This window comes from Eretmochelys imbricata, chromosome 20 (genome assembly GCF_965152235.1).
Source record: "Eretmochelys imbricata isolate rEreImb1 chromosome 20, rEreImb1.hap1, whole genome shotgun sequence".
In the NCBI taxonomy this organism is placed as follows: domain Eukaryota; kingdom Metazoa; phylum Chordata; order Testudines; family Cheloniidae; genus Eretmochelys; species Eretmochelys imbricata.
In genome coordinates this window covers 14,746,652-14,769,993 of record NC_135591.1, presented here as the reverse complement: position 1 = coordinate 14,769,993, position 23,342 = coordinate 14,746,652, and the positions used below count along the sequence as shown (strand labels likewise).

Genomic DNA, 23,342 nt, shown 5'->3' with positions numbered 1-23,342 from the left:
CCAAGTTGGGCCCGATTCTGCTTTGCACCCACAGCCCTGCATGCCACCATACCTGACACCACCACATGGCCCGTTCTGACAGGCGGCAGTGCTGCTGCATGGCCATGCGAGGACTTTTCCTGAGCGTGTGGGCGGCGTACAGCCTTGGAAGCAATGCTATATTGTCATTCCTTGCGTGAGGTCATGCCTCGCTGGTGCAAGGAGCAGGAGAGATCGGTCTCAGCCTGAATCCCTCTAACTGGGGCCCACCTGATCCCCGGAGGCAGGTCCTGGGGTTTGGACTGAGATTTCCACCAGGGGATTGCAGGTGCTCTCTTTGGCCAGCTCGACATGACAAACTATAGTACACAGATACCAGCAAAGCGCCCGGCCTCTGCTCCAGGCCAGGCGGACACACCCCCTTTCCCCAATTTCTCCTCCCACTGAGAATCTGCCAGGCCAGGCCAAAAGGCAGCACTGCTCCCGACAGGGGAACAACCCCTCGGCACCGGCCCGCCAGTGAAAAGGGGGCATTAGCATCAGCAAGAAGCTAGTGTCTGTTACCAACAATATGCAAGAAATTCACTGGTCTAAGGGCATGTCAGGCCTGATCATTTGATGAAAAGAACTTCAGTCGCAAACGGTTCTTGATTTTTTCCTGCGGTATTATGAATAGTGGGGATGGCTTTACTACTCTGGCCTGGTCTCTCTCTAAACCACAAGGGAATAAACCCTCTCTGCACATTTGAGTAAAATACCCAGCAATCTCACTGTGCTCTCTCTTTAAAATACCCTCTCCGCAAAAACAAGATCATCCGGGAGCTACAGAACGAGAAATAGGCCATGTCGGATCAAGACACCAAGAGCCGAGCTGCAACAGAATTTCACAGCTGCTTTGAGGCAAGTTCTGTATTTTGCTTAAACACCTGGGGAGCTGCAGGAACCTTGTTCCTGCCGCTCCCAGAGTCTGGGAGAGCTCGGAACGACGCCTGGATCCAGACGAGAAGAACAAACGGCAGCCACCATGAGTGACCCAACGGTTTGGGTCAGAGCCACGAAGATTCAGGCACTTCCTTTCGCCTGCCAATTGCAATGAAGCAGTTTCGTTCTGCAGCAATTTCAGGCCGTAGCGCCTCCGGAGCCGCCTCCCCACACCGTGCAGCTGCTCCTTCCACCAGCCCTGGGGAAAAGCCCCCATGGGGGAAAGAGACACATGGAGACGAGCCGACTGTTTCAAAATTAGAGTCTTTATTGCAAGGCCTGATCTTTGGCAGAGCTCTCCGCAGAAACGGCTGCTTCCCTCAGCAAAAAAACAGCCCCAACCTGACGACGCGTCTGTACAAAAATCCTGTGTCAAAGGACAGAGAGCCAGAGGACGAGAGCAGGGACAGTTCTGCACCTCCATTAGAATCGGCCACGTCCTTGGTCCTTGCTGTAGTGTTCAAAGAGGTTAGCATTGGGTGTAGTCACCTGACTCAGGTGAAGTCCGGGTGGGAGGAGCCAACCCTCCCCTGGCACCATCTTTCTCCTCATCTCTGCATCTACTGTCCCTGAGATGAGAGGTAGGCTTTACTCCCAGCAGCCCCTGCAGCAGGAGAGCCAGCTGGGCTCTCACTTCTGACCTTGGCTTGAACCGTCAGCAGGGCATGGCCGGGAACTGGCCAGAGGGAGGCGCTCTGCCAGATCGTCGGAACCAGCCTCTTCTCACCTGCCTGCTGGATCCAGAGGCCGTGGCGAGAAAGTGAAGAGAGAGCCCCGATGGGTGAAGCCTGGCTGTAAGAGGTGGTTTGATGCACCATGGCACCAAACTGGGCACCAACTGGATGGGACGAGGGGTAGAAGAGCAAGATCTCCTCTTAGCCCCATTTCTAGGGAGCGGTACTATTCCCGGGGCAGGGAGAGCTCTCCCCCGACACACCACACAGTGGGGACACTGGCTGTGCACCCACGGATTACAGGGGATCCTGCTGGATCACATTTGGCCATTAGCCCCAGCACACTGGCTGGCTCTCTGAAGCTCTAATACTGTGTTGGCTGGTGATCGCAGACACCCCGGGTCCCCCCCCACTCCTGCGCTGATGGTATCACGCCCAGCATCACAGCAAGGGGGAGGGGACAAGAGGCCGGGGCAGCCGGTGTTTGGGCTCCTTGGGCTGGGGAGCAGAGAGGGGGTTCCATGCTCAGCAGATTTCCCCCTGCCCCCGATCGACCCAGAGACGGGCGTAAGGCCAACACAGGCACCAGGGCGCCAAGCCCAGGGGAGATCAGCACCAAGGAGAATGTTTCTCTTCTGCTCCCGGGACAAGGCCCCCTCTGCCCCACCCCAGGCTGGGGGCTCGGTCCCCTCATCCCAGAGAGCCTGCATTCTCACCACCCATGGCACCCACTGAGCAATGCCACCCTGCAGTGCCCCCCTGGCCTCTTCCGCCTGCACAGCCAAACCATTTCCAGACCCTCCTCCGTGCAGACGGGGAAATGGCCGCAGAGAGTGGAGGTGACCCACCCCGGGACACAGGACTCAAGCATCCTGATGCCCAGTCCCCTGCTCGACACTACTCCCTTCCCAGAAGGGCACCGCCCCTCCGGAGCTGGGACCAGCGCTGGGCGAGGGGGGAAGCAGTTGGGGGCCAGCCTGAGGAGTTGGGGGGGGAGAACACAGCTCCGTTGTTCTCTGCTGGTCCCTGGCAGCTCCCAAGCACAGGGAAGGGCCGTGCTCCCATGGGGCTGGGCCAGGGATGTTCCAAAGCCCCCAGTGTGAGGCAGAGGCAGCGCCCGGATCCTGGTGCCGCTCACTCCCGCTTATCACCGCCAGCCGATTCCGCCGGGGACTCTTGCGTGGGCAGCGGGGCCTCTGGCGAGGGAGGGGAGGAGGAATTAGGGAGACCAGCAGCTTCTGGCCTCTGGGGGGCTCTAGCGCCGGAAGAGGGAGCCCAGGGCTCCAGTCCCCAGACTGGATCAGACAGGGGGCATGGGCAAGGGACCCCTCAGACAGAGAGAGTCACTCAGCTCCTGTTACTTCCTGCACAGGACAGCCTCACCTAACCCACCACTGCCACCTCCAGAGGCTCTACCAGCCTTGCCATCCTGGGGGAATGAGGCACAGGGAGGGACTCGCCCCTTGCCTTGCAGAGCTGGGAATGGAACCCAGGAGTCCTGGCTCACAGTCCTGTGCTCAGTCCACTAGAGAACCTGTTTCCCCTGCTCCCCTCTGACCAATGGGGCCCCCCTGCTCGCAGGAGACACAGTTTGGGAGCGTGACACATGGGAGCCATGAACCTCAGCCCCAAAGGGCCCACTGGGGCATGGCTAGCGGGGGGCGGGGCCAGCAGGAAAGGCAGAGTCAGCTGGGGCAAGCTGGAGGGCGCGGGGGAGGAGGGCTGATGCTGTCCTTCAATCCCTGTAAATCATCTGCAATGGGACAAGCTGTGACCGCACTGCATCGTGCCGGCTCCTCCTGGTGACGGGGAGGCTGCCCCGCGGCTCCTACCTTCCCTCTCCTCCACGATGGTGCCGACCGGGCTGTCGGGCGCGGGGCCCTGCTGGCTCCAGTGCTGCGAGCGGAACATCACCATCTCCTCCAGGTTGCGCACCACCGTCACGGCGCCCTTCTGCGGCGGCACCGGGGGCCGGGGCGGCTCCGCCCCTCTGCAAGAGGGAGACGGGGTGAGAGCCTTGGCTTGGGGATGGGCACCTAGGGTGGCACCCAAGGGAGAGCCCGGCTGATCGCTCCCCCTCCCATCCAGGCTACCCACCCATGGAGGGTTCCCAGCATGCCCTGAAGGGTGGCCTCAGCCGGCCCAGGGGGCTGGGGATTGAGTTCCAGGACCTTCCCCACCTCCAGCTAGGGGAGCCAGGGCAGCACCACGAAGGGCGAGGGCCTGGCTTGGAGGGAGCCAGGACCCATGTCATGGGCACCCAGAAGCCAGCTGCCTGCCTGCGCCTGCATCCCGCTCGGTCTCAGACCCCAGCTGAGCGCAGGGACGGCGGGATCCTCACCCAGCCCCTCTGCGCCACCCAGGAGCCCCCTCCTCCCTTCCCTCGCAGCCAGCCTGCTCACCTGTCGGGGGACACGATGCCCGTGTGGCTGAGGGAGCGTCTCACCTGCGAGGCCAGAAAGTGGGAGAGGGTCAGATGGAACCGAGCGATCTGGGGGCACCGGGCAGCTCTGGAGCTGGTTCAGATCCAGCTCAGACTGGCAGCGTGGGCACACATCTGATGACAGCTGGGGGCCAGCATGAGCCACGCTGGGATCATAGCAATGTCCTTCGCAAAGAGGCCAAGGACAAACTGACCCCAGACACCCTGCTCAGAAGCTTGCCCTGGTGCTGCCTGGGCTCTGCCCGCTCTGGGGCCGTGACCAGAGCCCGGCTAGCTCCCAGCCGACCCGCACAGCCCTGCCCCGGCACTTGGGGCTGGCAAAGAAGCGAAGCATGCTGGGTTTCCGATCTGTCCTCGGCAGATGCCACTGCTAGTTCAAATGCTGCCCCCTGCCCTAGGGAGGCTCTTACTCTATGGGAGTGCGGGAGTTTGGTGCCCACGAAGTCCTGGGGCAGGGGGGCCGGCGAGGGCTGGTAGAGCTCAGGTGCCAGGCGGGCGTTGGCGAATTTCATGCACTCCTCCAGCGTGGAGATGAACTGGCTGCAGGTGGCTTTGAGCAGGGAGGAGGCTTCATTCATCTTCTGGGGATGGGGAGGACAGAGGGTTACCAAGAGGAACAGCCGCCCACAATCCTTTGCGCTCGTGTAGCTTCAGCCTCTCCAAGCCTGCTGTACAGGTGGGGAAACGGAGGCAAAGAGAGGGGCAGTGACTTGCCCCGGCCACCCAGGGAGTCGGTGGCCTCCCCGCGCCTTTGTTAGCTGGCTCCGTGTTAGCTGGCATTGCAGACGCACAGGCCAAGGCATTGCTCAGAACAGAAGCAGCTTTGGGAAAGAGAGTCACGCCTAGCGGATAGAGCAGGGGAGTGGGAATCAGGACTCTTGGGTTCTATTCCTGCCTCTGGGCGCAGAGTGGGGTCAAGTGTTTAGATCAGGGGGCTCACATCCACGCATATCTTCACTCCTGGGCCCCGCCCCATCTGTTTATGCCATGAAGCCTCATACCCCATGAGGATCCCAGCCACTTGAGCAGGTGGTATAGCAGCACAGCCCTGCAGCGGGGAGTTCCACTGGTTGACTCTGCACTGCGTGCTGCAGCCCTCTCTGAGCTGTTGGAATCAGGTGGCCTTTGTGCCTCAGCAGGAGGGAGTGGGTAGCTAGGACCTGTGTCCTCCAGATCCTCCTAAAACCCAACAGCTCCCCCTTAACCCCCCCCCCCCACTCCCTTTGAACCTCAATATCGAGCGGGGTGCCGTTGTCCTGGGGCCGCGTGGACTCCTGGACGTCCAAGACCTGCTGAGTCAGCACATCGCAGTACAGCCGTAGCTCTGACAGCTTCCGGCCCAGGGACTCGCTGCTCAGGTGCATGTCTGGAGGGAGATGGGAAGATCAGCATTGCCTCGTTCCTATCCTGCTCCCCTGGAAGCCCCATGCCCTGTATGTTATATGCAGGGACTGTTTCGCCCCTGCCACTGAAGTGCAGCCACCTCTGGGGTGGAACGTAGCATCTGCTTAACAACCTGCAATAACACTGCACTAGTCTAAGACAGGAAGTGAAGAAAAACAGAGGATCCAGCAGAAACCGTCAGGGGAGCCAGAATGGAATGGCCCACGTTGGAATTTAGCCAGGACACAGAGGTTGATGCCCCGATTCTTACAGCGGGCACTGGGCTTGGTAATAAGCGGACCTGTCTCGTGCGGGGGGCCATCGGGCTCAGCACTGACCCAGAGAGGAGAAAGCGCCCCCTACTGGAGGCACCCACCCTCCAGCACAGCCAGTGACGTAGCTAGGGGTGAGCGGGGCAGCGGCCGCTCTCCCACTGAGCAGAAGTGCTGCCTTTTTAATTTTTTTTTTTTATCTCCGCTCCCCCTGTTTTCTCTGCCACGGAGCATAGCACTGAGCTCAGCATTGACCGGAAGGGGAAGATTGCAAGGGAAGAGGGCGCCCCCTCCCTGAGCCCCTCCATATCACTCCCTGCAGCCTGGCACCCTCTAGTGGGCTGGGGCTTTGGGGTCAGGCCGTCCGCTACTGGGCCCCCCACCCCATAACCAGCAGGTCAGAGGCCAGCTGGGATTGGCTTGAAGGATGAAATTCCGGTTCTCTGCAGTCGCCGCCGAGTGACTGTTTCCTGAGGAGGGGGGAACGCCGGCACCCGAGCCCGTCTCTGCTCCCCGGTGCAGCCAGCCCTTCCACACCCCTCTGCTGCCGCAGTTTTGGGCCCGCACGCACAGCTCTGCCGGTGCTCCTCAATCCTGACCCGCAGCCCCCCCTGCTATTCCAGCCTGCCCCCCAACCCCAGCCCCTCTATCCCAACCGACAGCCCCTTGCTTTCTCAGTGCCAGGCTCCCCACCCTCAGCTCTGCCGGTGCCCCTCAATCCTGACCTACAGCCTCACCGATGTCCCTCAGTCCCAACCCGCTGCCCCCTGCTACCCCAGCCCTGGGCTCCCCCAACCCCCCGATCTGTCCCTGACTCCTGACATACACACTGCCCAGATCTGCCACACCGCAACAGAGATCACCGTTTCTCTGGCACAGTGCCCACCCTCTCTCTTCAGGAAGGACCCACCTTTGTCCTTCTGGCTCCTGTTGTCGCCCAAACAGGCTTTTGAGCTGCCCAGGGCCACCAGCCACTTCTGCCTCTCCGCAGCACCCCCTGCCTTCAGGTAGAAATACTGCTCCCCGGGAATCACCAGCTCCATGCGCGTGGCATCGGTGGAGTGCACTGCAGGGACAAGACAGTCGCTGAGCGAGAGCCCAGTGCTCGGGTAGCAGAGTCTGTTCTCACCTTGCATGACACAATCAGCTCTGCAGGCAGAGTCTAGGGACCCAGGGCTTCTCCAGAAGGAGAGTGGGAGTGGGATCCAGTGGTTAGAGCAAGGGACTGGGAGCCAGGACTCCTAGGTTCTATGCCCAGCTCTGGGAGGAGAGAGAGGTCTAGTGGTTAGAGCAGGGGACTGAGTGCTAGGACACCTGGGTTCTATGCCGGATTCCAACAGCCACACACTCTTTTGTGGAATCTCACCACTAGATTGGACAAAGCCCTGGAATGGTCTCCAGGGTGGAGATTCTTAAACTGGGGAGCTGCCCTGTCTCCAGCCCACCCACAGCGAAACCCTCAGCTGGCTGCAGCCCAAGCCCGGGCTCTGAAGAGTTTCAGGGCCCACTGAATCCAAGGGAAACCTCCCACACGACTGATTGGCTCCCTTGGTGCGAGGTGCATCTTCAGTGGCATCACAACTGCGCTCAGAGGTAGAAGCGACGTGCAAACCCAAAGGGGGCAGTGACTGGGGAGGACAGAAATAGCCCAGAGAGACGCGTGTGTGTCTCTGCCGGGGGGGGAAGGGGCAGGTGAGAGCGGCACGGGGTGGGAAGGGCCCATTGGAGAATCTGGCCCCCTCAGTGTTCGTTAAATTCTGGACCGTTGCCCTGCCAGGATCCCAGGTCAGCAGCACAGCGAGCCAGCCCCCTCCTGGTCCAATTGCCGCCCCCTACCCGCACGAGCCTCTCACCCAGCGGGGGAGTGCAGGGCACCAACCTTTGATCTCACAGACGGCCATCTTGATGCTGCCCTTGCTGCCTTTGCCCACGTCGTCCTGAGAGTCATAGTAGGACAGGATGCCGCTGTCCAGGACAAAGTACCGTGGCTGCCAACCTAGAGGGGAAGGGAAAGGCCAGGCCAGTCACCCGCCTAATGCCTGCCAGGGCGCTTCTCTCCTCCAGGGAGCCCAGCTCCCACGGCTGCCGCCTGGCGCACAGCAGCCCTGCTCACGCGAGGGTCAGCATGGAGCCAGGACTCCTGGGTTCTATTTCCAGCCCTGGGAGGGCGTGGGGTCTAGTTCTTCGAGCAACGGGCCAGGAAGCAGGACTCCTGGATTCTCTTCCTGGCTGTGGGAGAGGAGAAGGTTCAGAGTCAGGACTCCTGGGTCCTACCCCCTGCCTGTGCCCCCGACGCATCGCTCCCCCATCGGTGTCTGCATGCGGGTATTACGGGGGTGACGTGCTCCAGTGAAAGGGGCCAGAGGTGTGCAAACGTAACGCCGACAGACCCCGGTCGTCAGCGGGCAGAATAGAACCTGGGACCTCTGAAGCTTAGTGCACGAGCCTCTACTGCATGAGCTAAAAGCCAACTGGGCCAGCAGGTTATTTGCTACCCCTCCCACTTTGGGGTCCACCTGTGTCGCTTACCCTATAAGAGAATTACAAACTCTGCATCCTCACGACCCCCCAGGCACAGGGTGGCCCCTGCCCCCAGTTGGCACCTGGCTCTCAGAACGGAACAGGGAGCCGCCCATGGGCCAGCCAGCCTTTGTGCCGAGTTAGAGCTTGGGACTGGGAGAGGCCGTGGAGCCTGTTGGGGGAAGGGATGGTGGGGTCCTCCGACCCCATCCGGAAACATGCGGAGGGGGGCATAGACCTGGCCCCGTTCAAAGAGAGGGAGGCAGCCCCTCTTTGAAGGAAGAGACATAAGCCTGGTTTGTGGGGGGTGGGTCCAGGTCACAGTCCTGTGAACCTGGTTCAGGGGCAGTGAACCCACTTCAGGGACGGAGGGGTCACAGACCTGTCCTGGTTTGGGGGAGAAAGATCATGGACCTGCCCTATTCGGGGGGAGCAGGCCCAGGTCAGGGGAGGAGGGCAGGGAGACCCGGCCCAGTTTGGAAGTGGGGGGTGGAGGGGTTACAGAGAGCTGGCCCAGTTCCGAGGGGATGTCGTCTTCCAGAGACTCAGCCCAGTTTGTGGCGGGGAGGAGGGCACAGACACCCAGACCAGCTGGGGAGGGTCACACAGACCTGGCACGGTTCAGCGGGGGCAGGGGTGTCATACAGACCTGGCCCAGTTCAGCGGGGTGGGGGGGGGGGTCACACGGACCTGGCCCAGTTCAGCGGGGTGGCAGGGAGGTGTCACACAGACCTGGCCCGGATCAGCCAGGGGGTGGGGGAGGGGCACACAGATCTGGCCCGGTTCTGGATGGAGGTCACAGGGACCTGGCCCGGTTTGGGGTAGCAGGGGAGGATCCCACGGATCTGGCCCGGTTCGGGGGGGGGGGGGGGTCACAGGGACCTGGCCCGGTTCGGGGAGGGGGGCGGGGTGTCACACGGACCTGGCCCGGATCAGCCAGGGGGTGGGGGAGGGGCACACAGATCTGGCCCGGTTCTGGATGGAGGTCACCGGGACCTGGCCCGGTTCGGGGTGGGGGGGGGGGGAGGGTCACCGGGACCTGGCCCGGTTGGGGGGGGGGGGGAGGGTCACCGGGACCTGGCCCGGTTGGGGGGGGGGGGGGGGGAGGGTCACCGGGACCTGGCCCGGTTCGGGGGGGGGGGGGGGGGGAGGGTCACCGGGACCTGGCCCGGTTCGGGGGGGGGGGGGGGGGGAGGGTCACCGGGACCTGGCCCGGTTCGGGGGGGGGGGGGGGGGGAGGGTCACCGGGACCTGGCCCGGTTCGGGGGGGGGGGGGGGGGGAGGGTCACCGGGACCTGGCCCGGTTCGGGGGGGGGGGGGGGGGAGGGTCACCGGGACCTGGCCCGGTTCGGGGGGGGGGGGGGGAGGGTCACCGGGACCTGGCCCGGTTCGGGGGGGGGGGGGGGAGGGTCACCGGGACCTGGCCCGGTTCGGGGGGGGGGGGGGGGGAGGTCACCGGGACCTGGCCCGGTTCGGGGGGGGGGGGGGGGGAGGGTCACCGGGACCTGGCCCGGTTCGGGGGGGGGGGGGGGGAGGGGTCACCGGGACCTGGCCCGGTTCGGGGGGGGGGGGGGGAGGGTCACCGGGACCTGGCCCGGTTCGGGGGGGGGGGGGGGAGGGTCACCGGGACCTGGCCCGGTTCGGGGGGGGGGGGGAGGGTCACCGGGACCTGGCCCGGTTCGGGGGGGGGGGGGAGGGTCACCGGGACCTGGCCCGGTTCGGGGGGGGGGGGGGGAGGGTCACCGGGACCTGGCCCGGTTCGGGAGGGGAGGGGAGGGGAGGGGAGGGTCACCGGGACCTGGCCCGGTTCGGGGGGGGAGGGGAGGGGAGGGTCGGGTCACCGGGACCTGGCCCGGTTCGGGGGGGGAGGGGAGGGGAGGGGAGGGTCACCGGGACCTGGCCCGGTTCGGGGGGGGGAGGGGAGGGGAGGGTCGGGTCACAGGGACCTGGCCCGGTTCGGGGGGGGAGGGGAGGGTCACAGGGACCTGGCCCGGTTCGGGGGGGGAGGGGAGGGTCACAGGGACCTGGCCCGGTTCGGGGGGGGGGGAGGGGAGGGTCACAGGGACCTGGCCCGGTTCGGGGGGCGGGGTGGGGGAGGGTCGGGTCACAGGGACCTGGCCCGGTTCGGGGGGCGGGGTGGGGGAGGGTCGGGTCACAGGGACCTGGCCCGGTTCAGCCCGGGGCGGGGGGGGGAGGCTCTCGCGGACCTGGCCCGGTTCGGGGATGGTCCGCCTCCACCCCCGCCCCCAGTGCAGGGGAATCCCCAGCCCCCAGGGGCGGCGGACCCGGACCCGGACCCGCGGCCGTTACCCAAGAGGTAGTTGGTCCATTTCAGTAACGCTCCCTCCATCGCCAGGGTAGTAAATGTGAGCCGCCCATTGACAACACGGGAGCGACCAACCAATCACCAGCCGAGAGGGCGGGCTGAACGCTTTCGCCCAATAAAAAGAGCGGATTGGATACGGGGGCGGGACTTGGGAAAGGCAAGCCAATCACCATGGAAGGAAGTGCACGTGTGGGAGGGAACAGCAGGCGTGGCACTAATGACATCAACAGACCCCGGCCTGTGGCTAAAGAGAACTCTCCATTCCGCCAGGCCGCCATTTCCCCTACTTATGGCGCGCAAAGGCCTTTGGGTGATGTAGTGCTCCAGCCCATTCTATTCCTTGGTGGCAAGGCAAGCAGGAAATACAAATCCCAGGGAGCCCTAGGGCAGCTGAGCGCCCGGCGGTGGATTGTGGGTAATATAGTCCTCCTGCGCCGGCCTACAGGGCTCAGAGACGGGAGCTCAATGTCCCAGGATGCATCGGGGCTATCAGGGTGCGTCTCACGGGTTTGTGGGTAATGTAGTCTTCCCTGGCCACATGGCTCAAAGAGGGGGCGTGGTGCTGACTCCATGTCCCAGGATGCATCGGGGCAGAGCCGCGCTGCGCGGGGGGCGTTGTGGGTAATGTAGTCCCCCTGCCGCTGGGCCAGGGACGAGGGGCCTGGTAAGGACTCCATGTTCCAGGGATCCCTGGGCGGCGCGGGCGGCCTCCCCCAGCCATTGTCGGTGGCGGCGCTCGCTGGCCGGAGAGGGGCTCCCAGCCAGGGCTGCAGGCACGGTGGCTCCGGTGGGGCAGGAGGAGGGAATGAGTGAGGAGGAGGAGGCCTGTGGGACCAAGAAGAGTGGCGGGTTCCCCAGGTAACGGGGCGGCTCAGGGGCGGCCCCGCCCACCGCTCCCCCCAAACTGGGCGCTGGGGGGGGGCGGATCCTGGGGGAAGCCCCTCCCACTGCCCCCCCTCACTGGGGTGTCCTGGGGGGTCAGCCCATTCCCACTGCACCCCTGGGAGGTGGGGGCGGGTCCTGGGGGGCAGCTCCTCCCATCACCACCCCAATGGGGGCGGGGTGGGGACGTGCTCCCATTGGCCCCCCGCCCCGCTGGGTACAGGGGTGGGAGATCATGGGATAGAGCCAGCTGCTCCCACGGGGTACTGGGGTGTCCTCAGACAGGCGTAGAGGAGCATCCAGGGGTGGAGGACGGCTTCTCACACTGAGCCCCACCACCCAACTGGGCACTGAGGGGATTTTCACTGGGGGCATCACGAGGGGTAGCTGATCCCACTGACCCCTCCTACTGGGGGACCAGGGAGACTGCCATGGGGTGAGGGGGTAGCTGCTCTCATTAGAGCCCTCCGCCTTCACTGGGGGACTCTTTCACAGGATCAGTGGGGTGCTCTGGTGTGGGAGGGGGAGCTTCTCCCACTGCTTCTTTCCCCACAACTCCCCCTTCCGGCTCTGGGAATAGCCCTGGGTGTTTAAGGCCTTGGGGCAAGCCCTGATCTGTGGTGGTTTCTGAGCCTGTGTCCCTGTGTTGTGTCCCCTGCCCCAGTATAGAGCAAATGCTTGCCTCCAATCCCGGAAAGACCCCGATCAGCCTTCTCCAGGAGTATGGGACAAGAATAGGCAAGACGCCCGTGTATGATCTACTCAAAGCCGAGGGACAAGCGCATCAGCCCAACTTCACCTTCCGCGTGACTGTCGGGGACATTAGCTGCACCGGTCAGTTACTTGTGTGGGAGGCGGGTAAATATGGCTCCCAAACAAGGGAAACCTTGGCATTGCCACCCACTTGAGGGGCCTGATCTTGAGCTGCCTCCTGCTGACTGATCGTGTCTCTGCATTAAAGTTGTCACTCGTGCTTGGAGCCAGGGAGCTGTGGATCAGGACTCTTGAGTTCGAATCTGGGTTCCTTTATAGAGTGCTTTGAGCCCTGTGGCTGGACGTGCTTTGTAAGAGCTAGGTGGTGGCGCTATAGTGAGCGGAGGGGGAATGGGTGAGGTGGCTTTGGCCAGAATTCTCCCCGGAGTAGGGGGTGGTGACTAAGATTTTCTGAGGGGGATGGGAGTCATCATCCTGGTGTATGGGGCCCATTCAGGCTGGGGGTGGAACTCGGAGCTTCTTGTTTCCCAATCTGAACCATGCCTAGAGCATCCTTGGCGGGAGGATCCCAGGGCCTTGAGGTCTTGGGTTCAAGTTCAGCTATTAGCACTTAAGGTCTTGTTTGGTAGCCTCTGGGTGGAGGGAGATGGCTGGGTCGCAGCCCAGCTCCTAGTGGCACAGGCGCCTCCACCATAAAAACAACCCTCCTGATTCTTGGCACTTGCCAGCCCCCCATGGGCCACTTTTCAAGGAAGAATGGGCCATGGAGACAGAGTTCCTTGCCCTGCTGCTGTCCCTGCTTGGGGGCTAGAGGCCGTCAGCTTTGGGAGCTGCTGATCTATCACCAGCACAGAGAGCAACTGAGTGACACAGCTGGGAAAAGAACCCAGGACTCCTGACTGCCAGCCCCCCACTGCTCTAACTGCTAGACACCCTGCTTTCCAGGTCAAGGCCCAAGCAAGAAGGCAGCCAAGCACAAGGCAGCAGAGGTGGCCCTAAAGCTCCTGAAAGGGGGAAATATGCTGGAGCCAGCAGCATCGGAGGAATCCAGGTGAGGGGGGGCAGAGGGGGGACCTGGGCCTTTACTTAATTTGCTTCTCAACTTCTTTGATCCTTTACCTGCAGACTCGCATCCAGACCCAAACCCGCCCTCTACTCCCCACTCCAGTCCTGTCAGAGTAGAGAGATTTGGGGGTACGTGTGGGAAGAATTGGGGATGGAGAATCTCAGCTGAGGAAATGGCCCCCAGCTGGTGCAGCCTATGGGCTAGAGCACTGGACTGGGAGTCAGGAGATTTGCGTTCTACTCCTGGCACTGTCACTGGCCTGCTGGGTAACCTTAGGCAAGTCACTTCCCTGTTCTTTGCCTCAGTTTCCCTAGCTGTAAAATGTAGATAATGGTACTGATCTTCTTTGTAAAGTGCCTTGAGATCAGTGGATGAAAGGCACTACATTTGAGCTGGGTGGTGGTATTATTCATTATTAAAACATCCCTAGTCCCCGCGGTCCCTTTCCTGCCCCCAAGTGGCACCACACCCAAGCGTTTAGAGGTAGGAAGAGCTGGTTCTTGTTGCGCTCGGAGGCGCAAAGCCTGCTTTAATGTTTGTCACCTTTTATTTTCAAAGCTCTCCTTTCTCCCTAGAGCCCCTTTCTCAGCTCAGCACCGCAGCGGCCCCTGCAGCGCCCATCTTGCCTGCTGCCTCTCCCAGGTAAAAGGGAAAGTCACAGGGAGGGGCTCTGGGCCAAGGTCACCCAGTGTGATCTTGGGACACTTTGTTTTGTATTGGTGGGGTGCTCAATTTAAAGACACCTCAAAGGGGATTGGTTTTCAGAGTCTGGTGGGGACTCCGTATCCCAGTATGCATTGGGGCAGGAGGGGTTGTGGCTAATGTAGTCCTCCTGCCCATTTGGCCTGTAGGTAGAGGCCTGGTGAGGACTCTGTATCACAGGATGCATTGGGGCAGTAGAGCGCTTTGCAAGGGGTTGTGGGCAATGTAGTCCCCCTGCCTGACTGGCCCATAGGCTGGTGCCGAGTGGGAACTCAGGTATCAGGGCCCTATCAGCAGTACTGCCAATCTGCATGCTATTTGGTATTTATTCTTAAAGCCCCAGCTCCTCGAGTCATGTTATTTCACAGGGAATCTCAGCTTCCATTAAAAAACTGGTTAAGTGTCTTGCCCTGGGGGTTGCCTAGAAAAGCTGCAAAAGGTTTAGTAACCACCAGGTAAATGTAAGAACCCAACAGTGATTATTGTTTAAAAATCACCTGATTCTTAAGCCAGTCCCTGGTTTTTGAGCCCTCGGGGGTGGCCATGGTACATTCAGGGTCCCAAGCTGGGTACGCAAAAATCACTCAAATCCACGCTGGGGGCTGTGCTTGGGAAACCTCTGGCCTGGTGAGCTCAGAGGCACATACGTCTCGCCCGCACCTTTCATCCCCAAATGTCTTGAGTATTGGGTTGTGTCGTCCATCTCTGCAATGCAGCCGTCTCTGGGGCAGAGCATGGCGGGTGTCTTACAGCAATACAACTACAGTTTAGGGCAGGGAGTGAAGAAGGATCCTGTTGGTAATTGAAAGTGCCGGGGGTATTTGGGGCGCCGGAATGGAATTGCCGAAATGGGGATTCGTGCCCCAACTCTTGTGAAAAGAGCCAGGGGGACTCGGGTGACCCCCAGTGCGTAGGACCTCGCTGTTACGGCTCAACTAAACAGCACCGCCTCTGGCACTGCCTGCTAGCACCGGGGGGCTGGAGGTCTGGAGTCAGCGCTGACTCTGAGGGGAGAGTGTCCCCTCCTGATTCCCCCATTGTACTCCCTGCAGCACAGCGCCCCCTAGCATCCTACTGGAGCATTGCAGCCAGTGCCTTCCACTGAGAAACCCATCCCAGTTCCATTGGGTGTCTCCTGCCAGTGGCTCCCCATCCCCTCCCGCAAGCCCCTGGCACCTCCAGCAGACTCCCTGGCCAAGGGCTGTAGGCAGCAGCCCAGACAGCCAGCTCAGCCCCCTTCACTGGTGCCCTTGTGTCTCACTCAGAAGCTCACCGATGGAAGTGAAGTCGCCCGTCTCGCCCCAGCAGTCGGAGTGTAACCCTGTGGGGGCGCTGCAGGTAGGTGCTGTCGGGGCACTTTTCCCCGTGGCGCAAGGGCCTCTGCTCGCTTTGGGGAGTGAGAGTGCCCCAGGTAAGCCTGGGCTGGCTGGATTGGGGACGAAGCTATTGAAGCAAAAGGCTTCATGACCCTCGAGTACCAGAGACCCTGGGTGGCCAGATGGGGCAGAGTAGCTGGTTTGAATCCCGGAACGGGTTGGTTGGGCCCAAATCCTGACAGCTGTCTGATGGCTCCTGGGTAGATCTGAGCCTTTGCCATCTCCATTAGCAGCTTCAGCAGACAGGGGTCCCTCTCGCGGGTGGTTCGGGGCGGGCTTGGGCTGCCTGGGCTGTCCCCAACCCTGTGGTCACGGGACTCTGGAGCTGTCCAGCTGGCCCCTTTCAGCAGCACTCAGATCCCGGGCTTATCACTGGAAGAACCAAACCGCAGCTGGTGTGCCCAGTCCCATGTGTCTCGCCTGTGGCTGTCGGGTTCCCTCAGTCCCTCAAGAGTGGGGGTGTTGAGGGGTGAGTCTCACAGCACCGGCTGCACCATGTGAGGACCCCTTCCAATAGCTTTTGGGTTCCTAACCCTCTTGGGACCTCTGCCCAGATGGGCTGTCCCCATCCACAGACACTGGGCAGCCCAGGCGCTGTTGGGCAAACTCCCCACCCTCCCCTTGAGTTTCCCCTGGGTTGGGCTCTCGGTTTCCATGGCTTCTGCTGAGCCAGTCTGCGAGCAGGTAGGTTGCCATGGTGACTTAGGGATGGACGTGGTGTTGGCTAGAGCACTGGACTGTGACTCTGGAGACCTGGATTCTCTTCCTGGCTCTGCTACTGATCTCAGCCAAATCACATCCCCGCTCCGTGCCGCAGTTTCCCCTCCTTTGTCTGTCTGCGGCAGGGGCTGTCTCACCTGGTGTCTGTGCAGCACAATGAGACTGATCTCAGCTGAGACCTCTAGGCATGACCATGATAAAAACAACGAAACTAGGGCTGTCAATTAATTGCAGTTAGCTCAAGCGATTAGCTCAAAACAAATTAACTTGATTAAAACAATTAATTGTGATTAAGCGCACTGTTTAACAATAATAGAATACCAATTTAAATTTATTATAACTACTTTGGGATGTTTTTCTATGTTTTCAAATATCTTGATTTCAGTTACAAGAGAGAATACAAAGTGTCCAGTGCTCACTATCTATTACTATTTTTGATTATAAATATTTGTATTGCAAAAGAGAGAAACAAAAGAAATAATATTTTTCATTTCAACGCATATGAGTAGAATCATAGAATATCAGGGTTGGAAGGGACCTCAGGAGGTCATCTAGTCCAACCCCCTGCTCAAAAGCAGGACCCATACCCAATTAAATCATCCCAGCCAGGGCTTTGTTAAGCCTGACCTTAAAAACGTCTAAGGAAGGAGATTCCACCACCTCCCTAGGCAACGCATTCCAGTGTTTCACCACCCTCCTAGTGAAAAAGTTTTTCCTAATATCCAACCTGAACCTCCCCCACTGCAACTTGAGACCATTACTCCTTGTCCTGTCCTCTTCCACCACTGAGAATAGTCTAGAACCATCCTCTCTGGAACTACCTCTCAGGTAGTTGAAAGCAGCTATCAAATCCCCCCTCATTCTTCTCTTCGGCAGACTAAACAATCCCAGTTCCCTCAGCCTCTCCTCATAACTCATGTGTTCCAGACCCCTAATCATTTTTGTTGCCCTTCGCTGGACTCTCTCCAATTTATCCACATCCTTCTTGTAGTGTGGGGCCCAAAACTGGACACAGTACTCCAGATGAGGCCTCACCAATGTCGAATAGAGGGGGACGATCACGTCCCTCGATCTGCTCGCTATGCCCCTACTTATACATCCCAAAATGCCATTGGCCTTCTTGGCAACAAGGGCACACTGCTGGCTCGTATCCAGCTTCTCGTCCACTGTCACCCCTAGGTCCTTTCCTGCAGAACTGCTGCCTAGCCATTCGGTCCCTAGTCTGTAGCTGTGCATTGGGTTCTTCCGTCCTAAGTGCAGGACCCTACACTTATCCTTATTGAACCTCATCAGATTTCTTTTGGCCCAATCCTCCAATTTGTCTAGGTCCCTCTGTATCCTATCCCTGCCCTCCAGCGTACTCCAGTACTTTAGTGCAATCTCTTTATCATGAAAGTGCAACTTACAAACGTAGAATTATTTGGTTTTTTACACAATTGCACACAAAAACAAAACAATGTACAACTTTAGCGCCTATAAGTCCATTCAGTCCTACTTCTTGTTCAGCCAATCGCTCAGACAGACAAGTTTGATTACATTTACAGGAGATAATGCTGCCTGCTGTTTGTTCACAATGTCACCTGAAAGTGAGAACAGGCATTTGCATGGCATTGTTGTAGCTGGCATTGCAAGTTATTTACGTGCCAGATGCGCTAAACATTCGTATGCCTCTTCATGCTTCAACTTGTAGATTTGCACTTTTCTTTTACCGTGCAAATATTTGTAATAAAAAATAATATAAAGCGAGCAGTGTGTACTTTGTATTTGTGTTGAAATTGAAATCAATATGTTTCAAAAGATAGAAAAAATAACATGCAAAAATATTTATAATAAAGTTAAATTGGTATTCTATTATTAACACTGCGATTTAAAACTGCGATTAATCACAATTCATTTTTTCTCTCACGATTAATCACCATCTTTTAAATCTTGCAATTAATCGTGATTAATTTTTTTTAATCGTTTGACAGCCCTAAATGAGACCCAAACGTCACATGGGCCACTAAGTGACAGACTGGGGGGAGGGGGTTGGGGGGAGGTTGGTCTGCACTGACCATGCCTGGATTCAGACTTGCCCCAGCCAGTTACCCCCTCCTCCAGTCCCTGGTGTTTAATGGTAGTAGCTTGGCCAGGGTATCTGGGTAGGAATTTATCTGCAAGGGGCATCGGGGACTGCCCTATCCTGGTTGTTTGCTGCCAGTCTGAGGGCCTCTCCACCCAGGTCCCTGGAACCAGCCTTGCTGGTGCTCACACCACCAGCTGTGTCTGGGGTCAGGTGGTCCCCCACTCCCCTACCTGAGGAGGATCCTGCCAAGGCTCTCATGATGCCCCGTTGTCACCCTCCCCAAGGAGCTGGTGGTCCAGAAGGGCTGGAGACTGCCAGAATACACCGTCACCCAGGAATCGGGGCCTGCCCACCGAAAGGAATTCACCATGACTTGCCGGGTTGAGAGGTTCATCGAAATAGGTAACTGCCGGCCATGTACTGAGGCGACATGGGTGATGGGAGCATCTCCACCTCCCATGGGGAGAAGAGGGTCCCGGGGAGGGTGGGGATTACAGGGGTGTTCAGATTAATTTCAGAGAAAACATGGTGCCCCTAAAGTGGGTGAGTGAATCCAGCATTCAAAGGTGGAGGCAGGGAGGGGCTGGGCAGGGTCCTGACTCACAGTCCCAGCCCTGGGCTTTCCCCACCCCAGCTCTGCCTGTGCCCCTCAATCCTAACCTCTTGAAGGCACACCCCCATTGGTGATCTTTCCCTATCAGACAAGGCCCTAGGGGACTCCTTGGTGCAGCCAGAGGGCTCCTCTTCTAGCCCTTCCCTGTGCTGCGCAGGAGTTAACCCCCTGTTCCCCAGAGGGCAAGCGGTGCCCATGCCGGGCTTTGGGCATCAGCGATGACAGCGCTCCCCCCGCAGGGAGCGGCACCTCCAAGAAGCTGGCCAAGCGCAACGCGGCGGCCAAGATGCTGGTGCGAATCCACAATGTGCCCATGGACCAGCGGGAGGGCAGCGAGGCCGAGGTGGAGGAGGACCAGTTCTCCATCGTGAGTGCGGGCGAGGGCGGGACTGGCATGCTGCTTGGAGATGGGGCCCTCACCTTCTGATGGAGGAGGTGTGTCCATAGGGACTACAACTCCCAGCATGCAGTGCTCTGTGTGCTACTAAGAGACAATGGGGTCTCACCCTTTGATGGAGAGGTGTGTCCATAGAAACTACAACTACCAGCATGCAGTGCTCCATATTGCTTGGAGGCAATAGCGGGCATGTGTCTGGGCTTCTAGCAGGGGAGTGTGTGGCCCATGGAGACTATAAGCAGCGCAACAGATGGCATGCTGGGAGCTGGAGGCAGTGGGGCTTTGCCCTCCCTAATGGAGGGTGTGGCCCATAGAGACTACGCCTCCCAGCACGCAATGCATCATGCCGCTTAGAGACAAAGGAGCCCAGTAGGATTGTGGGGGCAACCTATGGAGGTTACAAGGCCCAGCCTGCCCCTTCGAGCTGAGCGGCTGGGCTCAAAGTAGTGGCTCGTCCACCCTACGGCATAGCTGTGCCAGTGGGACCCATAGTGTAGACGCAGCCTCCTGCACCGGAAGTGGGGGTTCCTCTGTGGGTTAGGAGGGCAGGGCTGTGCCCGCGTCAGGGCTAGGTGGGCAGGGCTGTGCCCACGTCAGAGCGTCCCTTTCCTCACCCCCGGGCAGTGCAGCTCTGCAGATCTGCCTTGTAAGCAGAGGCCAGGCCTAGACGTGCTCCCCCAACACTTTGCCCCTCGGCCACTGCTGGGTTGGGCCCCCAGCTGATGCTCTCTCCCCCGCTCCAGACCGTGGGGAACAAGCTGGACAGCCTGAAGGGCCGGCTCTCGGGCTGCACCTGGGACTCACTGCGCAACTCGGCCGGCGAGAAGATCCTCCATCTCAAGAGCCACCCGCTGGAGGCGCTCAACGCCGGCTTCTGCAGCCTCCTGCAGGAGCTCTCCGAGGAGCAGAGCTTCGACATCAGCTACCTGGACATCGGTAAGGGGCAGAGACCCCACCTGGCCCCCGCTGCCCGCCAGGCGCCTGCCCCCACAGGAATGCTCCACCATGCCGTTGAGGGCCGGCACTGTCCCTCCTGTGGGGCGAGGGTTCCCCAGCACTGCGCCATATGCTGGGGGCTCCTCGGGCCGGCCGTGGGGAGCAGGGGCAGCGACCTCCAGAGTCTGTTACTGCTGACGCCAGCCTTGGCGGGAAAAGCGCCCTCCCCCATGCCCCAAACAGGGGCCGAGCACCCTGCCCCCCAACCTCAGGGGCTCCGCCCATCACCCTCTGCCCCTTCCTCTCCCCTGGGCCTGAGCATCCTGCCCCCCCCCCCTTCCCGGGGCTCAGCAGCCCCCCCCAAGCACACCTTGTTGTGCTCACACCCACGTCCCCCCGGGCTCAGCCTGCAGTGCCCCCGGCCGTGACGCCCCATCTCTCCCCACAGACGAGATGAGCCTGAGCGGCCTGTACCAGTGCCTGGTGGAGCTGTCCACGCAGCCGACCACGGTGTGCCACGGCTCAGCCGCCTCCCGCGCTGCTGCCCGCACCGCCGCTGCCCGCAACGCCCTGCAGTACCTCAAGATCATGGCGGGAGGCAAATGAGGAGGTGCCCGGGCCCAGCAGAGCCTCTGGGGCCGTGGACGCTCAGCCAGGTGGGTGCCTGGAGCCATGCCGGCACATGCCTCCCAAGGCCGGGGCTGGGGCAGACACCGGTTGGACCCACACGCAGCCCCATGGCCAGGGCGGGGCGTCCTGCTTCCCCTGATTCGTGAGGGGCAGGACCTGGAGCCCCCCGGAGAGACGCCAGCCCTGCCCCAGCAGCCTCCACCAGGCCTGAGTGGGCTCTGAATGCAGGGACACACTGGGCTCTCAGGGGCGGGGCCCACTTGCTCCGACACCCCCACCACACGTGGGGACACAGAGGGCCAGTGTAGCAGCTCACCCTAGCAGGAGATTGCTCCTGATCCAAGCGCTGCCCACTCCAGGGAGTCCCCCTCCCCCAGCCGAGCCCAGCGCTTTCCACTGCACTGTTGGGGGGCTAATGCTGCCCCACGGCTGTTCCAACCTGCCCCCCCAGCTGCTGTCCTGCTCCAGCTGCACAGAGCAAAAGTTCTTATTGGCCATAGGGAGGGTCAGCGCCCTCCTACCCCTGTCGCTACATCCCCAGACTCGTCAGCAGCCTCTGACTGTGCCCCCTGACCTGGGCGGGGCTGGAACCCCCCCTCCCCCCCAGGAGTTGCTCCCCCACACCCTCGCTGTCAGCAGCCGAAGCACCATCCTAGGAACTGGGTCCCGAGCAGATTTGGAGTATGGAGCTGCCCCGGGCCGCCAGGAGCAAGAGCCGCCCCCCAGGGGTCTGCGCTGGAGCCGCCCCTGTGGGACTGGAGCGGGGGGGCGGGGTAGATTTTTATTGTTGTTTAAAGGCGAGACACAAGGTTTTTAAGACCAAATTCAGGTGCAGCCAGCCCCTGCCACGGGCCCAAGGACCTTGCTGCAGGATCAAATCCCCTCTGGGAGGGGCAGCTGCCCTCGCGTCTCCTGTCCTGATCGGCGTCCGTGCCGTGCCGGAGGAGTCGCCATGGCCAGGGGGCCAGTGCTGGAACCCATGGGTCGATTGTGGGGGGGACTGTCCCGGAACCCGCCCTGGGGGCAGCAAGTGCCGGAGGAGATGGGAAATAAACTGGATGGAGGGGTTTTCTCCAAAACGTTGATGTGTTTCCTTTTGGGGAGATGGGATGGGGCCAGCTGAGTCTTCGGCTGGGTGGGTGCAATCGGGCGCTGGGGCCAGTCTGAGGCCCAGTAGTGGGGTGGGGGGAGCCGAGTGGAGCCAAGGCACCCGGCTGCCCATCGTGAGGCGGGGGCACTGGTTTGGCCGGGGCAGCTTGGCCTATCTTGGCGCTGAGATGGGCCCACCTGGGCCCTTCCCTCCCTGGCTTGTAGGATCTTCCCTCGCCCCCCGGCATGTGGCTGTGGTGGAGGCAGTGGGATCTAGCGCGCACGGGGCAGAGACCAGTGGCCCCCGGCCTCTCCCTTTCCAGCTCAGCCCATTTGACTGGAGCCAGGGGAGAACTCAGAACCGCTCCCTCCCTGCTTCAGATTGTGGCACGGCGAGGGTGCTGCCCCCTGGGTGTGGGCTGCCCCCAGAGGCGAAGGGCGGTACTGTGCCGCGGGCACATTGACCACATATCCCCCAGCTGTGACGCTCACGTTTTATTATCGTTGCCAGAGCCATGGTCACCACAGCCCAGTCTGCTCACAGGTGGGGGGGCTTTGATCCAGGCCGGCGGGTGCTGGAGCCAAGCAGCCCCTCGGAGTCACTTCTTCCCGAAGCGCTGGGGCACGGCCATGCTCCAGAACTGGGGGGCCATGGAGTCCCAGCCGCGCTGGCTGAGCCGGCCCTCGCTGCCCCAGCTCCCCTGGGTCTCGCGGCCAAACCTGCAGGGAGACAGATGAAGCCCTTGGCTGCTGAAGTGCCTTTGGCCCAACCCATGGCCCAAGCTTGGCTGGTGCCCCCTGTTCCTGTACGGCCGGGTCCATCAAACCAAGTAAGGGCCAGTGGGATGCACCCACTGGTGGCAGGGCCAGCCTGACGTCCTGGCATCCCTGCTGGCCTCGGGCTGTGTCTCCACCGACGTAGCCCCTTCACCAGGCTGCTGGAGCTACAGCCATGCTTAGACTGGGCTGCCAGCTGCTGCTGCAGCCCAAGCTGGTCCCGCCAGCTGGACTCTGGGGCTTGTCACCTAAGGGGGGCATGGCAGCCGCTGGGGTGGAAACGGTGCTCTGAGGCACTTCAGAGGATCCTCTCTTGGTGCCTGGCTGGTGGGTCTTACTCACATGCTCTGGGGTGAACCAGGGGTCAGATTGGTGGGCTAGAAAGAATCCCCCCCGCCCCCAGGTCAAATCAGCAGGGACCTTGCGGGGGGGTCCCCCTCCCCTGCAGCGTGAGGCACAGGTCGCCTGCTGGGATCATGCGGGCACGTCTCTGCTACTCAATCCCCTGCTGTGGCAGGGGCCTCTGGCATCTGGGCTCACAACAGCGTCAGCGCCTTGAGCCTGTCTGCTTTGGTCTAACCTAAGTCCTGGGCTCGACGCGGGGAACTGTAGGGGCCTCTGGCAAGAGGTCCAGTTGGATGAGCTGATGGTCCCTGCTGGCTTCGGACTCTGTGACCTGTAGCAGGCTCCTTTACGCCAGTACACCCGTATTCACACGAGGTGGTACCGGGCTAACTGGCTACAGTATCCCCGCGCCAGCCCTATCCCAGTACCGGCCCCGTGTGAACTAGGCCGGC

At 60.9% G+C, this 23,342-nt stretch overlaps 2 protein-coding genes across 6 annotated transcripts; one reads left to right on the top strand and one right to left on the bottom strand.

The window, feature by feature from the left end:
* Positions 1-1,205: 1,205 nt before the first annotated feature.
* Positions 1,206-10,654, bottom strand: LOC144277711 (pleckstrin homology domain-containing family A member 3-like). Of its 4 annotated transcripts, none has more exons than XM_077838662.1 (8): positions 10,563-10,654; positions 7,612-7,728; positions 6,643-6,798; positions 5,307-5,443; positions 4,488-4,658; positions 4,037-4,080; positions 3,467-3,624; positions 1,206-2,830 (listed from the first exon to the last, which is right to left on the bottom strand). In XM_077838662.1, exons 1-8 carry the CDS (start codon positions 10,600-10,602, stop codon positions 2,769-2,771), a joined length of 885 nt encoding a protein of 294 aa, XP_077694788.1. In that variant the 5' UTR covers positions 10,603-10,654; the 3' UTR covers positions 1,206-2,768. The 4 variants fall into 4 exon arrangements, with proteins under 4 accessions (XP_077694788.1, XP_077694786.1, XP_077694789.1 ...); XM_077838660.1 differs by having other exon boundaries at positions 1,206-1,411; XM_077838663.1 differs by having other exon boundaries at positions 1,206-1,411; positions 7,612-7,961; positions 10,563-10,629.
* Positions 10,655-11,230: 576 nt separating this feature from the next.
* On the top strand, positions 11,231-21,744 carry TARBP2 (TARBP2 subunit of RISC loading complex). 2 transcript variants are annotated; one of them, XM_077838749.1, is made up of 9 exons: positions 11,231-11,436; positions 12,125-12,294; positions 13,120-13,225; positions 13,799-13,882; positions 15,211-15,280; positions 18,388-18,505; positions 18,956-19,083; positions 19,857-20,049; positions 20,498-21,744. In XM_077838749.1, the coding sequence occupies exons 1-9, from the start codon at positions 11,384-11,386 to the stop codon at positions 20,653-20,655; spliced, it is 1,080 nt and encodes a 359-aa protein (XP_077694875.1). In that variant the 5' UTR covers positions 11,231-11,383; the 3' UTR covers positions 20,656-21,744. The 2 variants fall into 2 exon arrangements, with proteins under 2 accessions (XP_077694875.1, XP_077694874.1); XM_077838748.1 differs by having other exon boundaries at positions 15,208-15,280.
* The last annotated feature ends 1,598 nt before the right edge of the window (positions 21,745-23,342 follow it).